The sequence below is a fragment of the Anneissia japonica genome, unplaced genomic scaffold (genome assembly GCF_011630105.1).
Source record: "Anneissia japonica isolate Jap-2015-1 unplaced genomic scaffold, ASM1163010v1 scaffold288091_len1417266_cov198, whole genome shotgun sequence".
Lineage (NCBI taxonomy): Eukaryota > Metazoa > Echinodermata > Crinoidea > Comatulida > Comatulidae > Anneissia > Anneissia japonica.
In genome coordinates, this window is record NW_022684833.1 from 1,259,354 (window position 1) to 1,283,359 (window position 24,006).

Consider the following 24,006-nt stretch of genomic DNA (forward strand, 5'->3'; position numbering starts at 1 on the left):
GTTTTGGAAGATCACCCGGCCATTAAAATCATTTTAAAATGATTTGTTTTCCCTGGCTGGCAATGTACATCTGCGCTAAAGCACCGCTTCTTGAATAATTGTTGGCAAGAAAGTCCTACAAAAACGAGTGCTAAAACATACGCATGTGCATTTGTGGGACAACACGTGTGCATGTAGGGAATGTGCGTATTTGTTCTTATTGGTCTGTTGTCAGTTCGACACTCTGGAAGGGTCCATTAAACGGGAGACACCCCTTGCATTACCACATAGATTAGACATTGTAAATGTAATTTTCTTTGTTAGAAAAGTTTTTTGTTTTTTCAAAATCATTTTATTGTTTCAAATGTTAAATTATGCATCTTAATTTGTCAATATGGTAATCGTAATTTTCCTGGCTAGGACATACTGTACGACTAAAACCTTTAAAGACAGGACTGACTTTTTACCTTTTAAGGACTGTTTTTGCACTTTTACTCTTCTGTAACAGGGGCGGATCCAGAGATGTCCAAAGGGGGGGGGAAAGGAGGGGCCGAAAGGGACAACACTGAAATAGGAGGTCCGGGGGCATGCCCTCGCGAAATTTCTGTGTTTTAGACGCCCGAAAATATAATTTGAGGCGTTCTTGGCTATCGTTTTTTCTTTTTTTTAACCTCTCAAAAGGGGGCCGGGCCGCCCCCCCCCCACCACCCACAAATCCGCCCCTGTGTAAATTTTCGAATATTCAGCACTCTTGGATTTTATTGGCTACTTAACCTGTGGTAAATGTAAAACATCACATCAATACTGTATTTTGCAAGTGCCCCTCTCGATTAATCGTCGATCTGAAGTAAGTGCCACATTGAATCCTTTGAACATTATATAATGAAATAATTATACTGTAATAGTAATATAACTGCAATATATGCACACTGTATATAACTATTCTTATTACAGTACAAGTAAACCACACTATAAAGAACAAGTATGATATTTACTTCTTTTAATTTACAACTCTACAATACAAAGTATAATTTTCTTCATTCAGTATTTATTAATACAGTACTTTAATAAAAACATTTTTTTAGTATGTATTCATAACATATTTTTCTAAATGATAAAAATTTCTGTGGACTATAAACTTACTTTTAGGTTACATGGCTATTAATATTGAATAAACTCGCTTCTTTTAAAAGAATATTTGATTATTACTTTCATGAACACTGAATAATAATTTAATATCAATAATAAAATAATAATAATTTAATAGTAATAAAAATAACAACTAAATCAATAAGAATAATAATCATAATAATAAACATAATAATCAATTACTTTTTCATCAGTACTGTACAACAAAGATAGTTTCTGTGAAAGTTATGTCACTGATTTATATAATTTTGACTGTCACGCTTCCTTATGTTGTGTATTTTCTCTTGCACAACTGCTAGTAGCAGAATTTGATGGCATTCTGCTGAGCAGAGCAGGCCAAGCAAATAGTGACTTAAATCGAGAATAGAACAGTTTATATTGAGAAGTCTGCCGAATCCAATGTAATGGATCGTCAATCAATACATCTTCCTCAACATCTTTAACTGGTGAACCTTTAGAGGAGGTATTATTTGACGTCTTTGCTACTTCAACAGCACTTTTATTTCGCTCCTGAATGATGTCTGGCACAACAAACTTCTCTGTTCGCTTGTGCAGTGAGTTCCGATGCAAAAGTAAACCTTTAAAAGCTTTGACATTGGCTAAGTTTGGCGGAAGTAATGGTACAGACATTGCTCCATGGGGTTGCGTTGTGTTGCCCAACACTCTTGAACGCAGACGATCAGCTTTGGTTAACTCCTCATTGGAAAAGACTGGACACAATTCTTCAATAAAGGCTGGTGTAACAGACTGTCTTTGTGGTTGCTCTTGTTTGATATCGACATGGTTCGGGGCAAGGTACGGAAGCTGCCTTTCCTTTTGTGCACGATGTCTTCTAAATACAGTAATAGAAGTGTGTGGTTTCAATATGGCTTTTGTTACATCTTCATAAATCTCATACTCTCCCAAACCAGGGATAATCACTCTAAAAGGTTTCTTTCTTGAACCAGCTTTAACAAAATCACAAATGATTTCTTCATCTTTATCAGTAGTTGGCCTGATTTCTATGGTCACTGAGGAGCATTTTTTGCTGCACTGCTGTTCTTTTATGCAGTAAATTAAATATCGCCTACCATGGTCATCAACTGCGATTGAAATATTTTTTTCCCAGTATTTAGGAGATCTAAAAATTAGTCGGACAAGGCTTTCATTGAAAGATACAGTTGCCGGTGTTTGTTGGATAGAAGTTTCTACTGTATGACCTTCAACATCAGGAGATGTTTGAGAGACACGTTCTGGCTGAGGCCAAGTCATATTTTCTTGATTATTTCCTAAACCTTTACTAACATATCTCAATGTTTCAATGATTATTCTTGAATGTTTGCCATCAGACCTGTCTATCTGTTGCTTGTGAAATATAGGCAAATCAAAGAGTTCAAAATACGTGATTGGCACAAGGAATTTTGCATCTGAGACTTCTTCAACTTCGGATATTGCTGCAATTAGCAGCATCTCTGAGGAGAATTCTTTCCCAGGATTTGGAACTATCAATATCTTCCTTGACATTACCGGCAATGAGGGATCATAATATGGAAGACTTATCCTTGTGGACATCTTTCCGCTATGAACCGTCGCCTCAGAAATCTTAGACTGGTTGTTCCCTTGGGTGTTTACAGGAAAGGAGTTTGAGGAACATACAACAGATGTTTTAGCAGGCACATTGACGCTTGTTGCTGATTGTGCAGACACAGGTATGTTTAGAGGGTGCATCAGGATATTTTGTGCAAATGTTGTCTGTGCTAGAGCACCAAAATTCTGCACAGGTACTAGCAACCCTTGTCCTGGAATACTGATGACACCAGGTTGTACAAAATTTCCCGGCATCCTTAGCAAAATTCCTTTTGCCACAATATTTGGCATCATTTTTGCAAGTAATTGACTACCATGAGGTAATGACTGATTGATAGTCAGGGGCCCTCCTGGTGACTGACTTGGCATACTCTGTACTAATGATGTTGCAGGAAGGCTTTCCAAACTCGGCGACGATACCGTGTTAGCTGTGCTAATAGCTGCTGCCTCAGATGTCATTTGTAGCTGATGTTCTCCACATGAAGTGCCTAATTGAGGAATGCTACTTGTTCTGACAGTGGAGACTTGAACATCACTATTTATTGATTGCTTGCCAGTGTTTTCACTTCTCTGTGTTAATGAATCATTGAGTTGATGTTCAGGTAAAAGAACACGAGCTCCACTTTGAGTCCTGATTTGATTTTTGTCAACTGATGATGTCATTAATTCAGCATCACTGGATGCACTTCTAGGTGACTTCTGAAAGTCACTTACATTACATCCAACTACAGTTGAGCTGCAAGCTGTTGACTGTGGAACAACTGACTGAAGAGTGCTTGCAACTGGAACAGAAGTGATGAGTGTAGTGGGAAATTTACCACCAGAGTTAAAAGATTGAGTCAGTGTTGCACAAGAAGTTTGATCTGCAATAACAGCAGTAGTGTTGGCTTGTACAACAGATCTTGTGTCTTGTATTTCTGTTCTTGCTGTATGTGATGTTTCTATTACCACTGGTGAATTGGAGCTGTTGGTTGCTAAATTACATTGGATCAATTGGGCTTTGTGTGAGAGAGAAGTAGCTAATGAGTTTGAAAAAGATGCACTTGCAGGTACTGTCATGCCTACTCGTGTTACTGAAACTGACGATGGAGAAGTAAGTGAAACAGGTGTGGTAACCAGAGTTTTCTGGCTCGGATGCACTAATGTTGGCTGAGGAATAAGATTTTTCAAGGCTGTGAATTGTGACTGATAGACCTGCCCTACTTGGTTCAGTAGGCCAACTGTAGTTTGGAATTGGTATTGACCAGGTGCACTGAACTGGACCATTCCAGAACCTTGTGTTACAATAGGTAGTCCTGGGCTCATTAAAGTAGAAGTAGCCCCTAGTAGATGTGCTGGTAGCTGAGAATTGGTAGTATTCTGTGGCAACTGACCCGGAGTCTGAAAACTTCTTTGTGGCTGTGGTACATGACCTGCTGTTGCTACAACCTGTGGTATTGCTATTAGAGAGACTGCTTTTAACTTCTCTCGACTTCCTTGGACCATTACATTACTATTTGTTAGCACTGGGTGTGTAGGTGTAACCATAATGGATGATGTTATAGCAGTTGTGTGAGGGGTAGAACGTTCTTGAAACTGTTGCGCTCCAGGAACAGATTGATTTGTTTGTACTGGTAAACTGCTAGGTATCCTCAAAGCAACTGTCTTGCCACTGGATTGTAGCTTATGCAAATTGCTCTTGCACAAATTACGACGCATTAAACTGTGTTTTCGTCCATACTTTAAACGTCTTATCCACGAAGCTGTGACATTTATATTAACCTGGAAGACCTTGAATAATAATAGAAGAGAAAATGTAAGTGTATGTCTGTTTTCTTTTCTGATAATTCAGTTTATATGTAAAAGAACATAATGGTGTATACATATATATCTCACACATTCTACCTTACCTTAGATATTGTTGCTAAGATACCACAAAATGACACCCTAAACATAAATACACATGAGTTTATAGGACAACATTGTGTTTCTGGACAAGTGCATATTTCAGGCCTTGTTCCGATCAGAAGTGGCGCCAGCGGGGAGGCCAGAGCCCCCCGTCGGGGAGAGCTCGCCCCCCCCACCTTTGGGGAGGAAAAGCAATATTCGTCGGGGAGAAAAAAAAATTATATGTATTTTCTACGTATTAGTAGACTATAAAATCGATTAAATAAGCCTTTAAAACCCCTAAATTGTCAAAATTTTCGGGGGCTTCGCCCAAGGACCATTTTCGACACCTTTTAATCAAAGTCGACCACGCCCACTTTGCTTTTGTCTGAGAAATCTGACCCCTCATCGGGGCATCGGCCCCCCTGTCGGAAAAATCCTGGCGCCACCCTGGTTCCGTTTTTGTGAAAAGGATGTTAATAAATGTTACATTGGAATTAGAACCTACTTCTTTGAATAATATACCAAATTAAAACTCTCATACATTCGAATTCGGTGTGAATGCACCTTAATGGTGGTAGTTACAGCATGGTACTTACTTTCAAGAGTGCAGTGTAAACCAGGTAGTTAGATCGATTTAGATTTTTCTCTCGTAAGGTGCTAAGTGTGTGTCGTGCTAAATTAAAAAAAAAAAACACATTCAAATCATTTAGAAATAAGTTTTGATAAGAAAGCTGTATCTGTATTAGAAACTGTTATAATATCTTTTATTATTATATCAAAATATATTTATAAAAAACCCATGGAGAACTGGCAACTCAACACTGGCAACAGACAGAAGACATTCATATGTAACAAGTAGAGGACATATACAGGTAACAGAAAACACTACAGGTAACATTTTTAACAGTAAAACGTCTATTTTATGATCGTCAATTTTATGAATAGTTGATTTTACGAATGGTGTTTACCCTTGATGACATCATCATTGACAAATCATCACCGTAATAATAGTTTGAATGCGCACGTTTTACAAAGTGATAATGCATATTTTTCTTAATAAAATCAAGTTTGTTTTATTTATTTATTAATAGTTTGATCTCTTCTATTTCTGGTATAATAATCACTATATTAATGTAATAAACGTAACCAGAACAACCAACTACAAACGCAAGTGTTTACGATGACGAACAAGAGTGTTGGGGTCAGCAACTTACTGACATCATGAATGCTAGATATGATCGCGAAATGCTTGTAAACAACACAATTCAGTGATCTAACAACTAGAAAGAAAGTGATAGAAAGGGCCATAAAACATAATATTTTTGTTAAGTGGAAGAATGCCAGCAATTAAAATAATTTGGTTTTTATCGAAGGTAAAATCAGCTAGGCTCAAGCGCAGTAGACCAAGCTGCTGCACTGTCGGTTCGTGCTGGGCCTGGCTGCCGTCAGCATATCAGTGCTCAATGGTGCAGGGATAGCTAGGCCTAGTTATTGGAAACTGACACCCAATCTAGTTTACAAATTTTTCAATTTACTAACACCCTTTGGTACCAAGGGGTAAGTAGAATGGATGTTTTACTGTAGTAGATTGATAACAGCAGAGGAAACTCATCCACGTGTGAAAGACACAGGGGTCCCAAGTTAATAAGTCACTTCTGGGAGATTTGGTTATATGAGCTTTCATAATAGTGATACCCAACAGCACTGACTTCCTTGAGACAATTGATAATAAAGCAGTGAAAACATTCAAATATTATGAATTTGTGGGAGATGCATTATTTTCTTGTTTGCTTGCGGAGTGTGGTAGGCAATTGTGATTTGCGGGAGACTTGATAACACCTAGAGGAAACATGTAACAAAATGAATATTCAATTCGATTTTAAATACTGTCATGAATATTTAACAACTTATGGAAACATTTAATACCTTTTGACATTCTATTTAGCCTTTCTTTACTGATGTGTCTGGCATATGGTTTTAGCAAGTGCCGAATCTGATCTACAACAATTGTGTCCATCAAGGTAAGTTTCCTCCTTCCTCTTCCCGTAACTTTTGGTCTGGATGGCTGGGGGTCAGCATCCTCTTGTTCCGTGCCATCTTCTGACTGGCTCTCGTCTTCGGATTTTATCATTTCTTTGTATGTTCGTTTTCTTAATCTACAGGATTTTGTAGCATCTGTCTTTGGTTTTAATTTTGTGCAATATATATTATTTCTTTCACTCAAGTAGAACAATTTGCACATTTCAGTTTTGTTTGGAAGTTCATCCCATTTTTCCTGCTCAACCAGATTCTAGAAAAAAAATAAATGATGCTAAAAAATTTGTGATTGGTTGATATGGATTCTCATCATCAATTAATTGTTACAGCTAAAAGGTACAACCTCAAATTAACTCAGCACTTAAAATGCTTCACCTATGATGCATCAGCTCTGTTTGGTTGGCAATCTGGAAAGATCCATGGAACCAAGAACTTTGGGATTGGAAGGCCAATATACATTAAGCTACACTTCATTCTCATAAATCAACATCAATGGTCAATGCACCACCATTGTCATGGCATCATTATCATCATCCCCTTAATTCTTACCATGACATGCTTCCTTTTGACTAACTTCTCCTTTAGATGGCAGACATACTTTCTCATCCAAAAATACAAATCATCTTTTGTTTTTAGATCAGTGTCCATTTTAATATTCCTTTCATCCTTCTTAGCTTTCTTTGGAATCTGTTTTTTAAATTTGTTTATTTGTATTACCTGTTTAAAGATTGAATAAAAATCATGTTTTTGGAAAAATGATACAGTTTAATAAAAAATCACATAAAATGGAATTATAATCCAAATGTTCTCTCTCTCAAACCTTCAAAAAAAAATATAAATACACTTTATAAGAATGAAAGAGGAGTAATAAAAAGATAAAAGAACAAATATAAATGAGTTCAACTTGCAATGAAAAAACATGTAATGATTGAGATAAAATATGTGGTATATAAAAAAACACTATATTATTATTTATATATCAATTTTATTGCTGTTATTGCCATATTATTATTTTCTTTATCAATATTATTATCATGTAAGGAATGTTGTAAATAAGAAAAATGACAAAATAAATGGAGAAAGTTGGAATTACATGATGACAGTGCAAAATAATAGATGATGGAAGAGTTTTCAGAAGTCATGCTTAGCATTGTCTTCAACTGATAATTATTAAGCTGAAAAACCTTTGTGTTGGCCAAATCTGAAGGTCTCAAAATGTCTTTTTTTAGGCAAATATATATCAAGAGCCCCAAATACTTGTATGACGACTGAAAAAGGCCACTTTCAAGCTTTGATCAACATGGAGACTGAAAGACTGGGATGTACTCCCCAAGGAAATAATTGAACTATAAAGCAGTTCAACGGTGCCATCGAGACCTTCTAAATGATAATTATATCGTACATAGCCGCACGCACATAGCACTATTACTGCACTGGCACATAGCTGTCTGTAGGTCGCTGAGCACCCTCGTCTAGATGCTGCACAGGCTTTGCCGAGTATTGAGGTAGAAGTAGCAAAAGTAGAACATTAATACCCTAGCAAAGAATATTTATATTACTTATTATTATTAAATTACTCTTATTGTTCTTAATATTACCATCAATGTGATCAAACTGAAGAAAATGAAGAGGGTGTACTTACCAAATGCCTGAGTCTAATAATAAGACCATTACGTGATCTTTGGGACGTTGCAGAGGTACGTTCAGCCAGTTCAACTACCATTTGTTTCCATTTACCTAAATTATTAACATGTCCATAATTCATAATCATCATCAACATAATATTGATTATCATTCATATTTTTGTAAATACGATTAAAGTAGGACAGCAGCATACCTCAGTTGGTTAAATGAGCAGTGGCCTCTGTATGTTTGTTCTGATTTGTGAAACTACATATTTATATATTTTTTATATTTTGTGTCTTGTGTGACAAAAAAATACCTAAAAATAACTGAAAAGAAAGGAGCCAAATGTAGTGAATTTAGTTACCTTGTCCATATTTAAGTATCATTTCCAGAAGTACAATGTCTTCTTCTATTGACCAAGATCCACCTTTTCTATTGGGATTTAAAGAGTTTATCCACCTGCAAAAATTGAAACAATTTAAACATTAGCATCAAAATACTGGTAAAACTTTCCATGAAACAGCAGCAAACAAGCCCAACTATACCAAAAACAAATCAATACTAGACTTGCAACCACTGCAGGAATTGTCAAATTGTGAATGATTCAGATGATAGAAACAAATCTCCAGTGATAAGAACTAAAAACCAAAGCCCCACTGTACACATCAATTTTATGTGTACTTTCAAGTTCCAAGAACCTAGAGATCTTTCAAAGAAGTTGCGAGTTACCCTGGTACTCTAGTTCAAATCAGGTCCTATCATTGTGGAAAGATGTACTAAGTACTTCTCTTAAGTAATTATCACTGACGATGCCCAGGAATCCTAAGTCTCCCACAATTCGTGGGAGTTCACCGGAAATCAGACAGCCTCCCGCACGTCTGCAACCGAAAAAGAAATCTCCCGGAAAATAACCAATCTTCCTCAAATTCATTCAACCTGCTTCTCCCGGAAAATAACCAATCTTCCTAAAATTCATTCAACCTGCAAGTTTTTACTACTGCAGTACCCCTGCAGCGTCAATTGGCATCACCATAAGTAGCAAAACAAAATTAGATGTACTAAGGAAGGCCATTTAAATAGATCTCCCATAAATAACTTCTTCCTACTTAAGGTCCCTGAATTCCTGTACTCAATGCAGCAAAATGACACAGCAAGATGCATCTTAATTGCCTTCCTTTATCACTACTTCAGTAATAATTTTCTTTTCAACTTTAATGATTTTCAAGATGCTTTACATATCAATTTGAAAATCACAAATTCAGGATAACAAATGATTTCCTAATATTTTATAACTATAGAACCATATTAAACAACATTGAAATACTTTCATTGCTTACAAAAATAAACAATTACAATCTGTTAATCTTAATTACTTTGGAAGGAAAGTCAAACTTACCTTTCACGAACAGCAGTTGCATGGCGACCAGGTATACCATCTGCTACCTTATACCAAACTGTTCCATGTTTTGCAACACCTTGTTTAAGCAGCTGGAATAAATAGTATTGATAATGAAAGCATTTACAAAAAATGGACAATATGGTGAGGGTATGAAATATGTACTTGTTTGTTATTGTTTTATTTTTTTTTTCCAATTTTAATGTCTTGAGACAACTAAATGAAATGAAAAACTGAAAATGTTAAAAGAGTCCTTAGTGACCAGCAGTTGGTGCATGGCTCATTTTTGTGGATGCCTTCATATTCAAAAAATTTACAGGTCTCCCTCCAATTAAAGACCACTTTTGGGTCCAGGATTTCCATGGTCTTTAGCCTCTCATTTGAATAATAAAGATAAAACACATTTGTTAATGTGGGACCAGAGGAAAGTGGTCCTTAATTGGAGAGGTCTTTCATTAGAGGGAGACCTGAAATATAGAATATATAATACTGTACAAATGTACACAAAGTGAGATACATTATATTATCATCATAACAAATATGCACTTGCAAATATATACAATATCTATCATTCAATCTGACTGCTTTGCTGTATAACAAAATTCAAATAAGTTTCTTTTTCGATCTCTGGTCTCATAGTCATTCAATGTCCTTTACAGTCTTGTTTATAAGATAATTATAATAATCCCTGTATATTTTAATTACATTTTCGATCATTCATATCAATAATGACAACAAAGGCATTACAAATATAAATAATACAATAAAAAAAATATATAGACAGACTAATAAAAAAAGACATTTATAAATGTACAATATATAATATTGTATCTCTTCATGTGACCAACAGAAGTGTATCCAATAATTAAGATAATAAATAAAAAATGACATGGATCAGTACTATAACTGAAAACATTGGTAAACAAACATATTTTATGGACCACAGTGGAAAATTACTTGCTTTTTGTACTTTTCTGTTTCCATTCCTGAATTTTTTTTTTTTTGGAATGAGTGAAAAAAATAAATAAAAAAGATATTAATAAATGATTTTAAATCTAGTAACCAATCATGACAACATAACAGTATTTGAAATTTGAACTCTTACTTTATCCTCCTCTTCTGTCCATGCACCCAGCTTCAAATTCGGGTCAAGCTTTGTCTGCCAACGCATCAAGACATGTCTGCGACCACGGTTCATAAAATATCCCACTAATGAAAGAATAAAAAAAATATTAGCATTTTTCCCCTAAAATTTAAATTTAAATTTTAAATTTTCTTTTTCCTTTATCTACACACAACACATTTCGCCTATCGAAGAATAGGATGACGTTCTATGCACTAAGTATCTAATAAAGCTTGAACCTGGAATACAGGGACTGGAAGGCAAGCACTTTAACTGCTACCAAGCTAGAGCTCCATTCCAATTTATAATGATGGTTCACATTTTCATAAAGGTCTGAAGATTTCCAAAATTGAAAACACTATCCAAATATAAGATTGTGTATTTATTTATAAAAAGCATTTTAATACAAGAACCATTATGAAAATGCTGTTCCAAGATCACGTTGAGAATTTGTATGAATTTTGTTTAAAAACTGGCTCTCCATATATTTTATAGTCAAAAAGCTGTTTAAAATAAACAGTTTACCTTTTTGAAATGGTATAAAATTACCAATTCTGAAAGAGTCAACAAGTTTAACCAAAAGATTGTCTTCTTCCTCTGTGAATTTTCTGCAACAAAGTAATAAAAAAGACCTGATTCTCATTCTTAAGACATATGCTTAAAATTGTCTCCTTTTAGTCATGAATATTAATAATATAAAGGTAGAAATACGGTTTATTCTTTACTGGTGTTTCACAGTGTTATAAGACCATTAACCTATTGCAACAACTGTTTTTTAAGAGATGCCCAAAATTGTGAATTGGAAGCAGATTCCAAATGACATGTGTCTGGGCAAAGAAACCCTCTGGCTGACATTTAAGGTGAGTTCTCGGAGAAACTAGAGTGAGTGAGTCCAGTTCGGAACAAAGACCAGCAGGTAAAAGAACATAAAGTGGTATAAGTTTTTGTAGATACGCAGCATCAGCGCCATAAAGACACTTATAAATCAGGGTTGCAATCTTGTAAACAAGGCACTGCAAATGTTACCCAAAAAAAAGTTCAGCAATGCATCCATGATTGTTAATTCTGGTCTAGTAATTGTGAACTTATTTTCAAGTTACTGTAGTATTATTGTATCTGCAAATGTGATTGTAAAAATTGTAATTTGATAGTACATTTGAAGAAATATTTCTTACATGCTGTCAGAATCTTGTGGAATTTCTCTTTGGTATGCTTTCAAGCACTGCCATGGAAGACGTCCACCCTGAAGTAATGAAAAATAATTATCTATGTAATAATATATCTATTTACAAAGTAGAGTTACCTGTTTCAATGGCCCTTTCCTGAGTGTCAATAAAATTTTAAAACTGACCAATCAGAGCATTGCTAAGAATATTCTTTCACAAACACACATGTTTATGCTTTCTTTTTGCAGGACCTTAACAACAATATCCAAGAATGGGGCTTAGCAGTAAAGTTCATTGTTTCTAGTAGTAAATGTCATTGTCATTACGACAGCTTTGTACAGTTAACAGGTTAGACCTTACTTGTCAAGTGACCACAATTTTACTTACTTACTATTATTGAAATTGAATAAGTAAGTAACATGCTAAGACAAGGAGGAATGCTTTAAAAACTCAAGTCTCAATCATGAGAAAAAAAATCAAGGATTTTTTTCAGGTTTTGAACCTACGAGCATAACATTGGTGGATTTTAATATATACAAACAAGTTTTGGTAAATGGGCAAGTACTAGGGTTTCAAAACGTGTGTAGTTTTAAGTATCTTTATTGTTAATTGAATATAACTTATTTATATATCACTGATATATAATTATTTGTAATTAATTATATTTCAGCAATACATTTTTAAAATAATGTATCGCTGAAATATAATTAAGTTACGTTTAACTATATTTTAACAATATATTAATATAATGTATTGCTGATATATAGTTAAATGTAACTTAATCATATGTCAGCGACACATTATTTTAAAAATAATAAAAATTCTCACCCCCACTTCTTCTGCAACTTGTTCCCACTCATGTTCCCCATGCACTTGTACGGCAGCTGCTAAACATTTAACTTCTTCTGGTGTCCAATTGAGAGAGTTGATGCTTGGATGCTGTCGGTTCTGCCATTGCACTTGGCACTCAAATGGAGAGCGCTTCCCATCCAGCTATAAACGAAAGTGAAAGTGCGTAATAGCAGGAAGAAGAAACATGGAATGTGAGGTAGAAAATGAAAATCCAATGAATGGACTGGAAGGAAAATTTCTTACTGAAAAGTACACAGAAGCATTGTCTTTGGAAAGACTTGCAATATTTGAATTCCTCATTTGGTAATTTTGAGAAAGTTTTCAACTTTATATAAAGAAATTTTTAAAAAACCCAAAACAATTCCCAAAGAAATATTTGCTTGGAAAATACAGGTCTCCCTCCAATTAAAGACCATGTGTGGGACCGGGTTTCCATGGTCATTAGCAGCTTTGGTCTCTAATTAGAACAACAAAGATAAAAGATGTTTATTTGGGACCATAGAAGAGTGGTCTTAATTGGAGGTGGTATCTAATTAGAGGGGTCTTTCATTAGAGGGAGACCCGTACTGAGATTTTTTTTTTATCTTGGTATCTTTTATTCAACAAAAAAACATTAATTCTACTCACGTCCATCACTGATATTTTAGTCCAATCCACTTTTCTGAGTCTGTCGCCAACAAGTTCATCATCTGGTAGATTTCTGAAGAATTGAAGTGATGAAAGTGACAAAATAGAAAAACTATTCCACAATATCAATCAATGCAAAACAAAACAATCTTAAAAAGTCAGTAATTAGGAATTTGAAATCATTAAACAAACCAAATAACTTAGAAGTAGTAGAATTACATTCAATCAAATGTAAACTGTTCTGGAACCAATCATCGTTTCTTAAATATTTTTACCAGTATTTATAACAGAGGTGTATGATTGTGCACCAGTGGCGTTCCATATGTGCTAAGGTCAAAGTATATTTATGTGTATTGACAGTAACTAATAAAACAAAATGAACAAAAGACTTCATTGACAAAGGTTAAAAAACGTACTTGATTGCAGTTAAACGGCCATCAAGTTCCAGAATGGACTGCTTCACTTCATCCTTTTCTTCTTTGGTTATTTCAATAGACTGCAGTTTCTTCATTAACACCTCACGTTGATTCAAGATTGGTTGCATCAACTGTTGCATCCCATCCGACTTCACCGCATCTTTTAATTTCTTCAGTAACTGCGGTTGCCCTAATATATAAATGAATATTATACTTAATTTTAGTTCACATTTTACCAAGTTTAGTGCTTACCAAACTTACAGACAGCCTCTTTAACTCCTCAGACCAAAAACCTCACATATAAATGTAATATTGGCATCTAAAAAAATATTGTGTAGGCCTATTGCAGCTCTCTTAAACATGCACCAAACTTCCCCCTTCTAGTTTATTTAAACATCGTTCTTTCATATTGTATCTTCTTGATAATGCGAGACATTTTTTATACCTTGTTTCGCAGACTTATTTTCCATCCTACAAAATAATTAATATTATTATAAATAAGACATTTTACTAACACTTAAAAGCAGGTGCTATATGTGCTGGAGGTTCTCCACCTGCATGGCGTCTGATGGTTTCCTTGCATGGAGGTGGGCCCTGAAAAACGGACAATATATTCTTAAACAATTAACTAACAAAAGGTTGCAAAAAATGCATATCAGAAAGAGTATGAGCAAATATATATTATCATTCTTGTTGTGATAATATTTCTGTGGTTTTAGATCAGCTTTAGGCATACTAGAGGTACTGTAGCCACTGTGTGTAATATCTGAGCCATTGAGATTCATCGTTAACCTTATGAATGTGATTCAATTGTATTTCTCTCCTTTTGTTTCAACTGGAGAGCTGAAATGCAAGAAAAAAAGAGCACCCTCTATTGGAGGAAATGATTACATGGTTGGTTCTGAGTACAACATGGCCCATGTGTATGTTAAAGAATGCAACACAGTACACTCTTTGGAAAAAAAAATGTAGGGGATGTCCTCCAGTGTACTGCCCAGTCACCACCAGGACTCCACTGGATCCACCACTGCACTGAATAAATACACTTCAATATAAAATTATGTCAAATATTGATTAACATTAAGTTTTTCTGCTTAGTGATTTTCTCCCTAGCTCTGCATTACCTGATCCATATCATCTATGAAGTACGATTGATTAATACTCTGGAGAGCACGATCTTTCTTCACCTTTTCTTTTCTGTGTATGGTGCCAGCGTATTCGTTCTTAATCTCAGTCTAATAACATGAATAAAAAATGAAACTTGTCAACAGTATTTACTATACAATTTATCAGTATCTTTCAATAACAGCCATGGGCTTTTAGAAGACAGTTAATGGAACAGTAATTTTTTTTCAACACACTTGCATTTGTTTTTGAAAAAAACAGCACTTTAACACTACAGGGTATTTTACCATGGAAATGTTTAATGTTTTGATTTAAAAAAATGTAAAATAACTTTAAAATTAGGTAAAATATTATATTCAAAATTATATTTTTGTTTCTATAGTGGACAGTTTACAAACAACCAATGTCTAAACATTATAACAAGACTTAGTTTAAAAGTTGTAGAGCATTTTGTGTGTATGTATGTGTTGTTAAAGCAATTCCTACAAAAAACAATATTGATATGGCAATGTTTGTCCAATGTGAAGTAAATAAATGAAAAAAACACATAAGTAAATGAAAAAAACAAATACATAAACAAGTAAGTAAATATGTACATTTTAAAGATTTCTTGGCAATGCCTAGTATATAAATGAAAAAAAACCACATTAATAAATGAAAAAACAAGCAAAAAAAATCTGTATCTCATTCACCGTTCCCCAGTTTTTCGTCAAACAACTTTTTTCTGTCTTAGAAAAATCAGTTCTACAACATATCAAACAATTTTTTTCCTCTGGAGCCTGACTTTAAAATTAGTAAGTAAGTAAATATATACATAAACAAATAATAAAAAAAATCTTTGAATCAGCTCTTTCAGCCCAGTTTATATACAAAAGAATTTCAGAGTATTCATCAAGAAAAGTCACACACTGTTCAATGGGGATGGAATTTACCGACCTGCCTCTCTCTGTTTTGCACAAGAGCATGTTGTACTTTTTGCAGCTGTTCCTTGATTAGGTTTTGGTACATCTGGTTTAACCTGAGACATGATTCAAGGTTTCCAGATTCCTCTTCTTCCATCTCAAGGGCCTCTTCATCCTCATGTAAGTCATCCTCACCTGACTGAGACTAAAGCAAACAAAAACATATTCTCAATAAACAAAGGCGAAAGTGGAGTGGGGACTCCATGATTCAGTGAGGGGGGCAGTTAGGTCGCAAAACAGGGTTATATGGGGTGATTTTTAACTACTTGCATGATTTTCTTGCTTCAAACATTTTCAATGGGTTGGTGACTGTGGGAAGCAAGGTTTATCACCCTCCCCCACGGGATCCAGTCAATTCGAGCGGATGCCAATTCGAGCGAAAGCCATTTCGAGCTGATTCGAGCAGAATTTATTGAGCGGATGCTAGTTCGAGTGGAGAAAAGAATCACTTGTGCGAACAACAGCCTGTGCGATTTATGTACGAATTACTTTAAAGTTTCCTATTTTGAGCTAACAGTCTACATACGGCCGAGGCTCAGGCTTTGCCTGGGAGCCAGGCACTGGCGTATCTAGGGGTGCGTAGGCCCCCAGTCGCCCCCCCCCCCACAAAAGAAATCAATTGCAAGTAGTTAAAAATCACCTAAAATCACCTTATTTTGCGAGTTAGCACCCCTCAACTGATCATCAAACCAAACGATTTCACCTTCGCACCCCCCAATCAGCACCCCCATTTCAAGACTTCTAGATACGCCACTGGAAAAGCCCTGGGACGAAGTCTATAGCTTTATGTATAAAAAATTTGTATTTAATTGATTTACAAGGTTAACAGTTTACAATTAAACATACCTACGTTCATAAAAATAATGTTTAGTCATTGTTATTTTTTCCATATGCTAAGTTTAAAAAAAAAAGTGGGTTTTGAACTATATAGACGAATGGTTGAATAGATACGCCACTGGAAAAGCCCTGGTGGGTTCCAGGGACGAAGTCTATAGCCTTATGTATAAAAAATTTGTATTTAATTGATTTACAAGGTTAACAGTTTACAATTAAACATACCTACGTTCATAAAAATAATGTTTAGTCATTGTTATTTTTTCCATATGCTAAGTTTAAAAAAAAAAGTGGGTTTTGAACTATATAGATGAATGGTTGAATAGTTGAGAAAATTGGTATGATGTTTATTACTGTGCTGTTGATAGTCTTGTCACAGGGGCTGGAAGATCCAGAATTTTTCAAACGGCGGGGTGGGGGCACAACAGTTTCACAATAGTGAAAGTGAGTAGCACATAACATTAATATGCATTGACATTTTAAAAATTTAGTGGCAAGACAAGGGGCACGTGCCTCCCCGTGCCCCCTACACGTCACTGGATCCGCCGCTGTGTCACACTACTACACCAATGATTTGTGCACCTTCTGATACCATATACGTAAAAATAATTTAAATTTCTATGGTGAATAAAAATTACATTTACAGTTACTTCCATTTACAAATAGGCCTATAGGCCTAAATCGTAAATCTACAAATACTGTTACAACACTATATAATTCAACTGACTGGAGACAAAAACCGTGAATTCTACGTGCAAAATTCTATAGTTTTAAAATATAGGGCCTAAGTGCTTTCTAGCGGCCATCTTTTAGTCTGATTTGCCAAGACTGTAATTCAAACATGGAATAATTATCAGAAAGTACCAAAAACATTTCAGAACTTTAGTGCACAGAGCATTTTTTGCATTTAAAACAAACAAATACAAAAATAGGGTGACCATAAATTCGCCCTTGTTGTAGTTCGCACTTGTTGTAGTTCGCACTAAATGCATCCGCTCGAACTGGCATCCGCTCGAACTGGCATCCGCTCGAACTGACATCCGCTCGAACTGACTGGCATCCCCACCTCCCACGTACCCCAGGATACACCACTGAATGTAAAACATGAAAATAAGATGAATAATGTTACCCAGGTAGGTACATCATCTTGAGAAAATCTAGGTTCAGCATGATCTGAAATGATAATAAAATGTCCTGAATGTACAATATTTATATTTTTATAATGCACTATATGACAAAAATTATTTATTTAAATTCATGACAATCAATATAATAATCTTTAAATCAAAACCAGGCCTAGGCCTATTATAATCTTCGAAATTAATTTTACTTTGCAATCAGAATTTTAAATAAATGGTCAAAAAAAACCCCAAAAAACGAGAAAATACTACGCTTAAACATTTAACACTAAATTTTAGACTTAGATTGGAACAGTCCTATGGCCTCCATCGATACGTAGAGGCCACCAGTTTGAATAGTATTAGTAGGCCTAGCCTTATAAATTTAATAAACCGATTGGCTTTGGCTTGGTAGGCTTGGGCCTACTTTAGTAAGGTGGTTGGTACTGTATGTAATTCTGCTTAGACGAATCGTCCTTAGGTTCCGTTAGTTTGACATGAAAAGAAAAGGTCTGCTTCTACATTATGTCAAGAAGAGAATAATAATTCAAAATTCCCCGCGAGTCCCCTACCTTTGGATTTCGCATGAGTATCACCAACCTCACCTCCTGTTGTCAAAGAAGTTTCTGCATCGGCCTGGTGGTGATGTAGGCAATCGCCCTGACTAGAGTCAGTTGACAGTCTAAAGTCACCATCCTGACAATTTAGTATGTCTTGGAGCTGCGAAATCTCTTCTTTTATTTTTTCTACTTCACTCTGTGTGTTGTTTTCCATAATTTGCTCAGATTAAAAACCATGCAACGATAAAACGTTTAGACAACGTTCATCCACTTCCGTCGCCATTGCTTATGCAAATAATCGATGGGTCACAATTTGCATAATTCATTAGGGTCAACCGTATGCGGTCCATGCACACCAATAATTATGCACACTGTATTGTTTTATTTTTTCATTGAAATAATAAAAAAAAGCATATCTTATTTATCTGTGAGCCACTTAATGTCATCAGAATTGAAGAATAGAAACAATTACAGAATATGTTAACTAATATTTGCTCTTTGAATATTTCTGGATACTGTTGAAATAGTTAAAAGTGTTTGATATTTTCTGTAAGACTTACCGTATTAGTAGGCATGGAATTAAATGATCGATCTAAGTTGATTTTCTTTAGGCCTAATTTAGATTTAATTTCAATTGGGCTATTATTATTATTATTATTATTATTATTATTATTATTATTATTATTATTATAAAGAAATGGAGAAAAAAAGAAAATTATATTCAAATTTAAAGTTATGCTCCAGAGGAAAATTAGTTTTGTAGTGTTGTAGAACTGATTTTTCTAAGACACGAAAAGCAGATTTTTCTAAGACACGTAACAGCCCATTTTTACACCTTTTCCCCCCAGTTTTTAAATATTCAAAAATCTGTATCCCATTCACCGTTGCTTAGTTTTTGATCAAACTACTTTTTTCTGTCTTAGAAAAATCAGTTCTACAATAAATCATTTTCCCCCTCCAGAGCCTGACTTTAAAAGAATTAGTAATATCAAAGTAACCCAAACCACTTCTGGCATTGTTACTAGACTTAATAATAATGAGAATTATCAATATATCAGTAATGATAATGAATATTTGTTGCATATGAATGAAGCAGAATCGCCGAATTGAACGTTTCCAATATTTTGATTATGTTGCGTTATTTTTTTTTTTTTCAATCCAGTCAAAATTCCATCATTGTCAAGGTATATCTTTTGTGCTGACGTGCGCCCTCACTTTTCCCAAATTTATGATGCCGAATATTTCCGATTACACACGACAACTTTCCGATTGTCCTTGTGGTGGTTTGGTAATTGACCGCTTGATATTGATAAAATTTACAAATATATTGCGAAGAGGAACATCTTAAGCTAAAAATTGCAGATAAAACTGATAAAAATACAAATAGAAATAAGTAAACATACAAATGCAGACAAAACACAGGTCCAACAGAAACACACAGACAGAACAGAGCAATCAAAAACATAGCCAGACAAAACAGCAAAGAAAAAAACACATAAAAATACATACAGAACACGGAACAAAGGTGAGAAAAAAAGAAAGCACACAAACAAGACAAAAAATAAAAAAACAAAGAAAAAGACAAACAAAGGAATAAAGGAATTAACCCACCCAGGAAATATGCCACTGTTTGGTATTATGGATTAAAGATTGCGATAAGCTGGTTTTGAATGAACTAAGGCTCTGGTGAAAAATATCGATTAACGTAAAATTGTCAGAAAGGTTATTTAAAAAGTTGGCAAGACGATGAATAAAACCATTTTTAGTGCAATTGACTCCGTTAAAGGGAACGAAAAATAAGTCATTACGACGGCCGGAGCGGGTCTACTAATCTTAAGAGGGAATAAAGAACATAAAGTAGTATCAAAAATAGAATTAACACATTTAAAAAGAAAAACCATATCAAATATATTTCTTTAAGTGTGAGGGAAGAGTGTATGAAACAATATCGTCATTTTTTAAATTGTGATTTATAAATATAAAAATTTAGACTGGACTCTCTCAATCCGATGGGCTTGTAAGAACGAAATAGAATTATAAATAACACTGGAATGATCAAAAATAGGTCTAACTATAAAGAAATGTAAAGATGCAACATAGAGCTGTGGGCCAATTACGCATGGTCATGTATTATACTATGTTAAGCGCCCGGGCGCTTATTCGCGCGAGTACGGTAAAGGATAAAGAGTTGAATTCAATTATGCCAGGGTGTTATCATCGAGAGCGGCACCGGTAATTATTATACTAAATTATAGTGCAAGAAAAAGATGTCACAGGCCTATATTATATTTATTGAATCTAAATGATTTTTCAATTATTTGCTATTTTGATAAAATGATATATAATCTGCGACCCTTTCAACCGTGCATATTGATAATGCATTATCATTTTCATTGCTATTAGGCCTATTCAATGTTGTTTTTGACGATTATAAATGTAGCCAAAATGTCTGCATTTCATCGATATCAGTGGTTCAGTTGCAATTATAGGCTAATATCGATTAGGCCTAATATCTAGGCTTGCATGTGTTTTAGAACTTTCTTGTTTAGTTTTTGACGTAGGGCCTATTGTGTTTTATTCGATTCGACATATCGTCATATTTCTTCAAACGGTATATTCTTCACATCTCTTTAACATGTCTGTTGGCAACTTTTTCTGTGTTATTCCCATTGTTGTTATTTTTGTTATTCATTCTGTGTCTTATGTTATGTCTGTAGGACTATTACTTTAATGAATAATTTATTCAGGGAAAAATGATAAGAATACTGTACAGATGAGACCCGAATGTTGCTAACTCGGACCATCCGAATAAACTTAAAAATCGAAAAATATGTAATTCAATTGCTTTCTAAATGTTTTTAAAGATATTATCTTCCAAAAAACTGAAATTTAAACAGGAAGAAGTTTTTATTTACTCTGCCATTAGAGATGTTTATGTAATACCCCTTTTATTATAATACGGTAGTTTGCATTATTTACCCTTGAAATTCTGCCTGCATATTTTCGGAGTAAAATTTTTTCATCATAAATTGATTTTAATTGTTTTGTGATTTTTTTTTAAATTGATAACTTTTCTATAAAAATCTTCTTGTCACCACCATAAACAAAGCTTTACAACAATGGCTTTAATCTATTTTTCTTGACACTGCGGGAACGTAAGCAGGTTGCTGATTTGTGGACGATATTTGTTCCTTCTGTTTTCGTGAATGGATAGCTGACGGAACCCACTTTCATGAACTAAAGAGTGACAGAAAAATATTAATTAGAAAAACTGACAGACTCAATGTATTATATCATCGTCGTCGTCTTCATCTTCATCATCATCATCATCATCATCATCATCATCATCATCATCATCATCATCATCATCATCATCTCATCATCGTCATAATTATCATCAATCATCATCATCGACATTATCGTCTTCGTAGTCATTATCATCATCAGCAGCAGCTGATTGTAAGTCCCTTGGGATTGAACAGAATGCCGGGGGCCAGGAGACCGCCCGACACAACGTGGAGACCGAGGCACGAGTCGCGTGCGACGGATCGTTTTCAACGACGTCAGACGGCGACGGTCACGACAATCTCTCAAAGCGGAAAAGGATCTGAACAAGATACTGCAAGACGAAGAAGGCCTGATCTCTTTCTAAGTTCAAGTATAAGAAATGTCGCACATGCATCACAGTTGTCAACAATCAGTTCAGTTACCTTCGTTTCTCTGCCAAATGCCTTCGGAATAAATATCAGTTAACTTGGTAGATAGTCTACCTTGTTGTCTTCTTAATGGTTCAACTTCATTGGCGATAAGCAGAAGATCTCGACGTACATCCAAACAGAGATACGCTGATTCTGCAGTCATCAAGACTTCGTCTATTATTGCGTGCGGGCTCTTGCCTAAAAGCAACTGTGACTCTGTAAATTTAACTAATAATTCTTTTGTATTATTATAACGTTTAGTTTTTTCGTCCAGAATGGGTTCGCGTAGATGATGTTTAGACACATCGCTTGTGTTCTCCCGAAACGTGTTGTCACAGGGCACACCTATGTTTACCTCGAGTTGTTCTTGGTATTTCTTGTCCCAAGACTGTTTTCTCATTTCTCATAAAATGGTCTCAACGTAATGAATGAGCACAAGTTTTTTAAACACGTGTTTATATTATTGGGCAAATGTAACTTTTAAAAAAGAGATGCGTGGATTCGTTTGTGCGCTTTAGCTAATTCGACATCGCACGCGTTTAAATCATGGGTTTGCAACGTCGACAAATTTTGAAGAGAGAACACATCCCGATGATCCAAAGTTCAAATTTAGAACTAAACTATCCTATACAAATCTCCAGGGGAGAAAAAGGAAAATGATGATATTCTGTAGATTTCCGTGTCAGCCTCAGTCTAAATGATATTTAGAATATTTATAATGACAAACAAGCTCGTAATTGTTTTGAATACTTCATCTACATTGTGAAATTTACCTTTTAAATATTATTTAAAATCAGTTATGCATCTTGACATCACATATATTTTCGATTCGACCGTCATTTATATATCGTAATATTGTACTCTTCTTACTTTTCAAAAAGAAACAAAAATTCGGTTTTTAAGCTCCACCAATAATAGCCTGGTTGTAAAACTGCTGAAATGAACTTTAGCGGGAAAAAAGTAAAGGAAAATTAATTTTTGGTTTTTCTGAATCAGTATACCCTATAGTGTCTCAGAAAAAAAATCCCCATGCCTAGGGCTTGGGCAATTTTTTTTACAGCACTTTGAAATTTTGGCCTAAAATACCCTATTTTAAACTTTTTAAGATGGGGGTAGGGGAAATAAATTTATGTTTTTGGTCACTTTTACATATACTGTGGTTATGAAATGTAACAACAACTTGGCTATATAGTTACTCATCACTCTCATTTAAAAACTTGATCGGAATGATGACGTCATCATGACAAATTCCAATATGGCGTCCATTATGGTGGGAAAAACTATGTTTTTTAATGTAAAAATAATTTTATTGTTATCAAAGAAATACAATCTCGATACAATATTATACATACAGTACAGCAATAAAAAAAAAACATATAGGCCCTATATATAATTAATGAACTAATACAAAGTTAACCCAACGAAAAAACGAAATAGTGAAATTTCCCTTTAAAATACCAATTTTTGGATCGGGGTATGGGAGACATGTTTATGTTTTTAGTCACTTTTAGAGGTTTTTAGTCACTTTTAGGGGTTTTTTTTTCTATACCTGTGAAAACTGACAGACCTTAGTTAAATACTTACCCATTATTATAGTCGTTCAGTGGCGGCCCCAGGGGAGTCTGATAGGGTGGGTCCAAACACAGGGCCGACTAGACCCTCGGACAGAGTCCCGGAATAAACGTCCCTGGGATAGTTTTTTTTAGCTTAGTATGGCCCAAAATTTTGCTTTTAAGCAAAAATATTAGGGATTGGCAATCAAAATAATGTTATAAGGATAAGCAAATCTTTATTTGTGGTGTGGCGACCTTGTCGTGGCATCGGACGAAGGGAGTCTAGGCCTGTCTGATGGGAATTCTCCACCTCCCAAACAAATTTGGAATGATGACGTCAACACACCGAA

At 34.8% G+C, this 24,006-nt stretch overlaps 1 protein-coding gene across 1 annotated transcript; it reads right to left on the reverse strand.

Moving 5' to 3' along the window:
• Positions 1-351: 351 nt before the first annotated feature.
• Positions 352-18,702, reverse strand: LOC117107992. Its single transcript, XM_033249812.1, has 18 exons — positions 18,418-18,702; positions 17,857-17,900; positions 15,868-16,038; positions 14,931-15,041; positions 14,322-14,400; positions 13,807-13,996; positions 13,391-13,463; positions 12,740-12,904; positions 11,921-11,988; positions 11,271-11,353; positions 10,728-10,831; positions 9,623-9,714; positions 8,591-8,685; positions 8,243-8,337; positions 7,150-7,317; positions 6,490-6,853; positions 5,160-5,236; positions 352-4,464 (listed from the first exon to the last, which is right to left on the reverse strand). The coding sequence occupies exons 1-18, from the start codon at positions 18,617-18,619 to the stop codon at positions 1,384-1,386; spliced, it is 5,262 nt and encodes a 1,753-aa protein (XP_033105703.1). The 5' UTR covers positions 18,620-18,702; the 3' UTR covers positions 352-1,383.
• Positions 18,703-24,006: the final 5,304 nt, after the last annotated feature.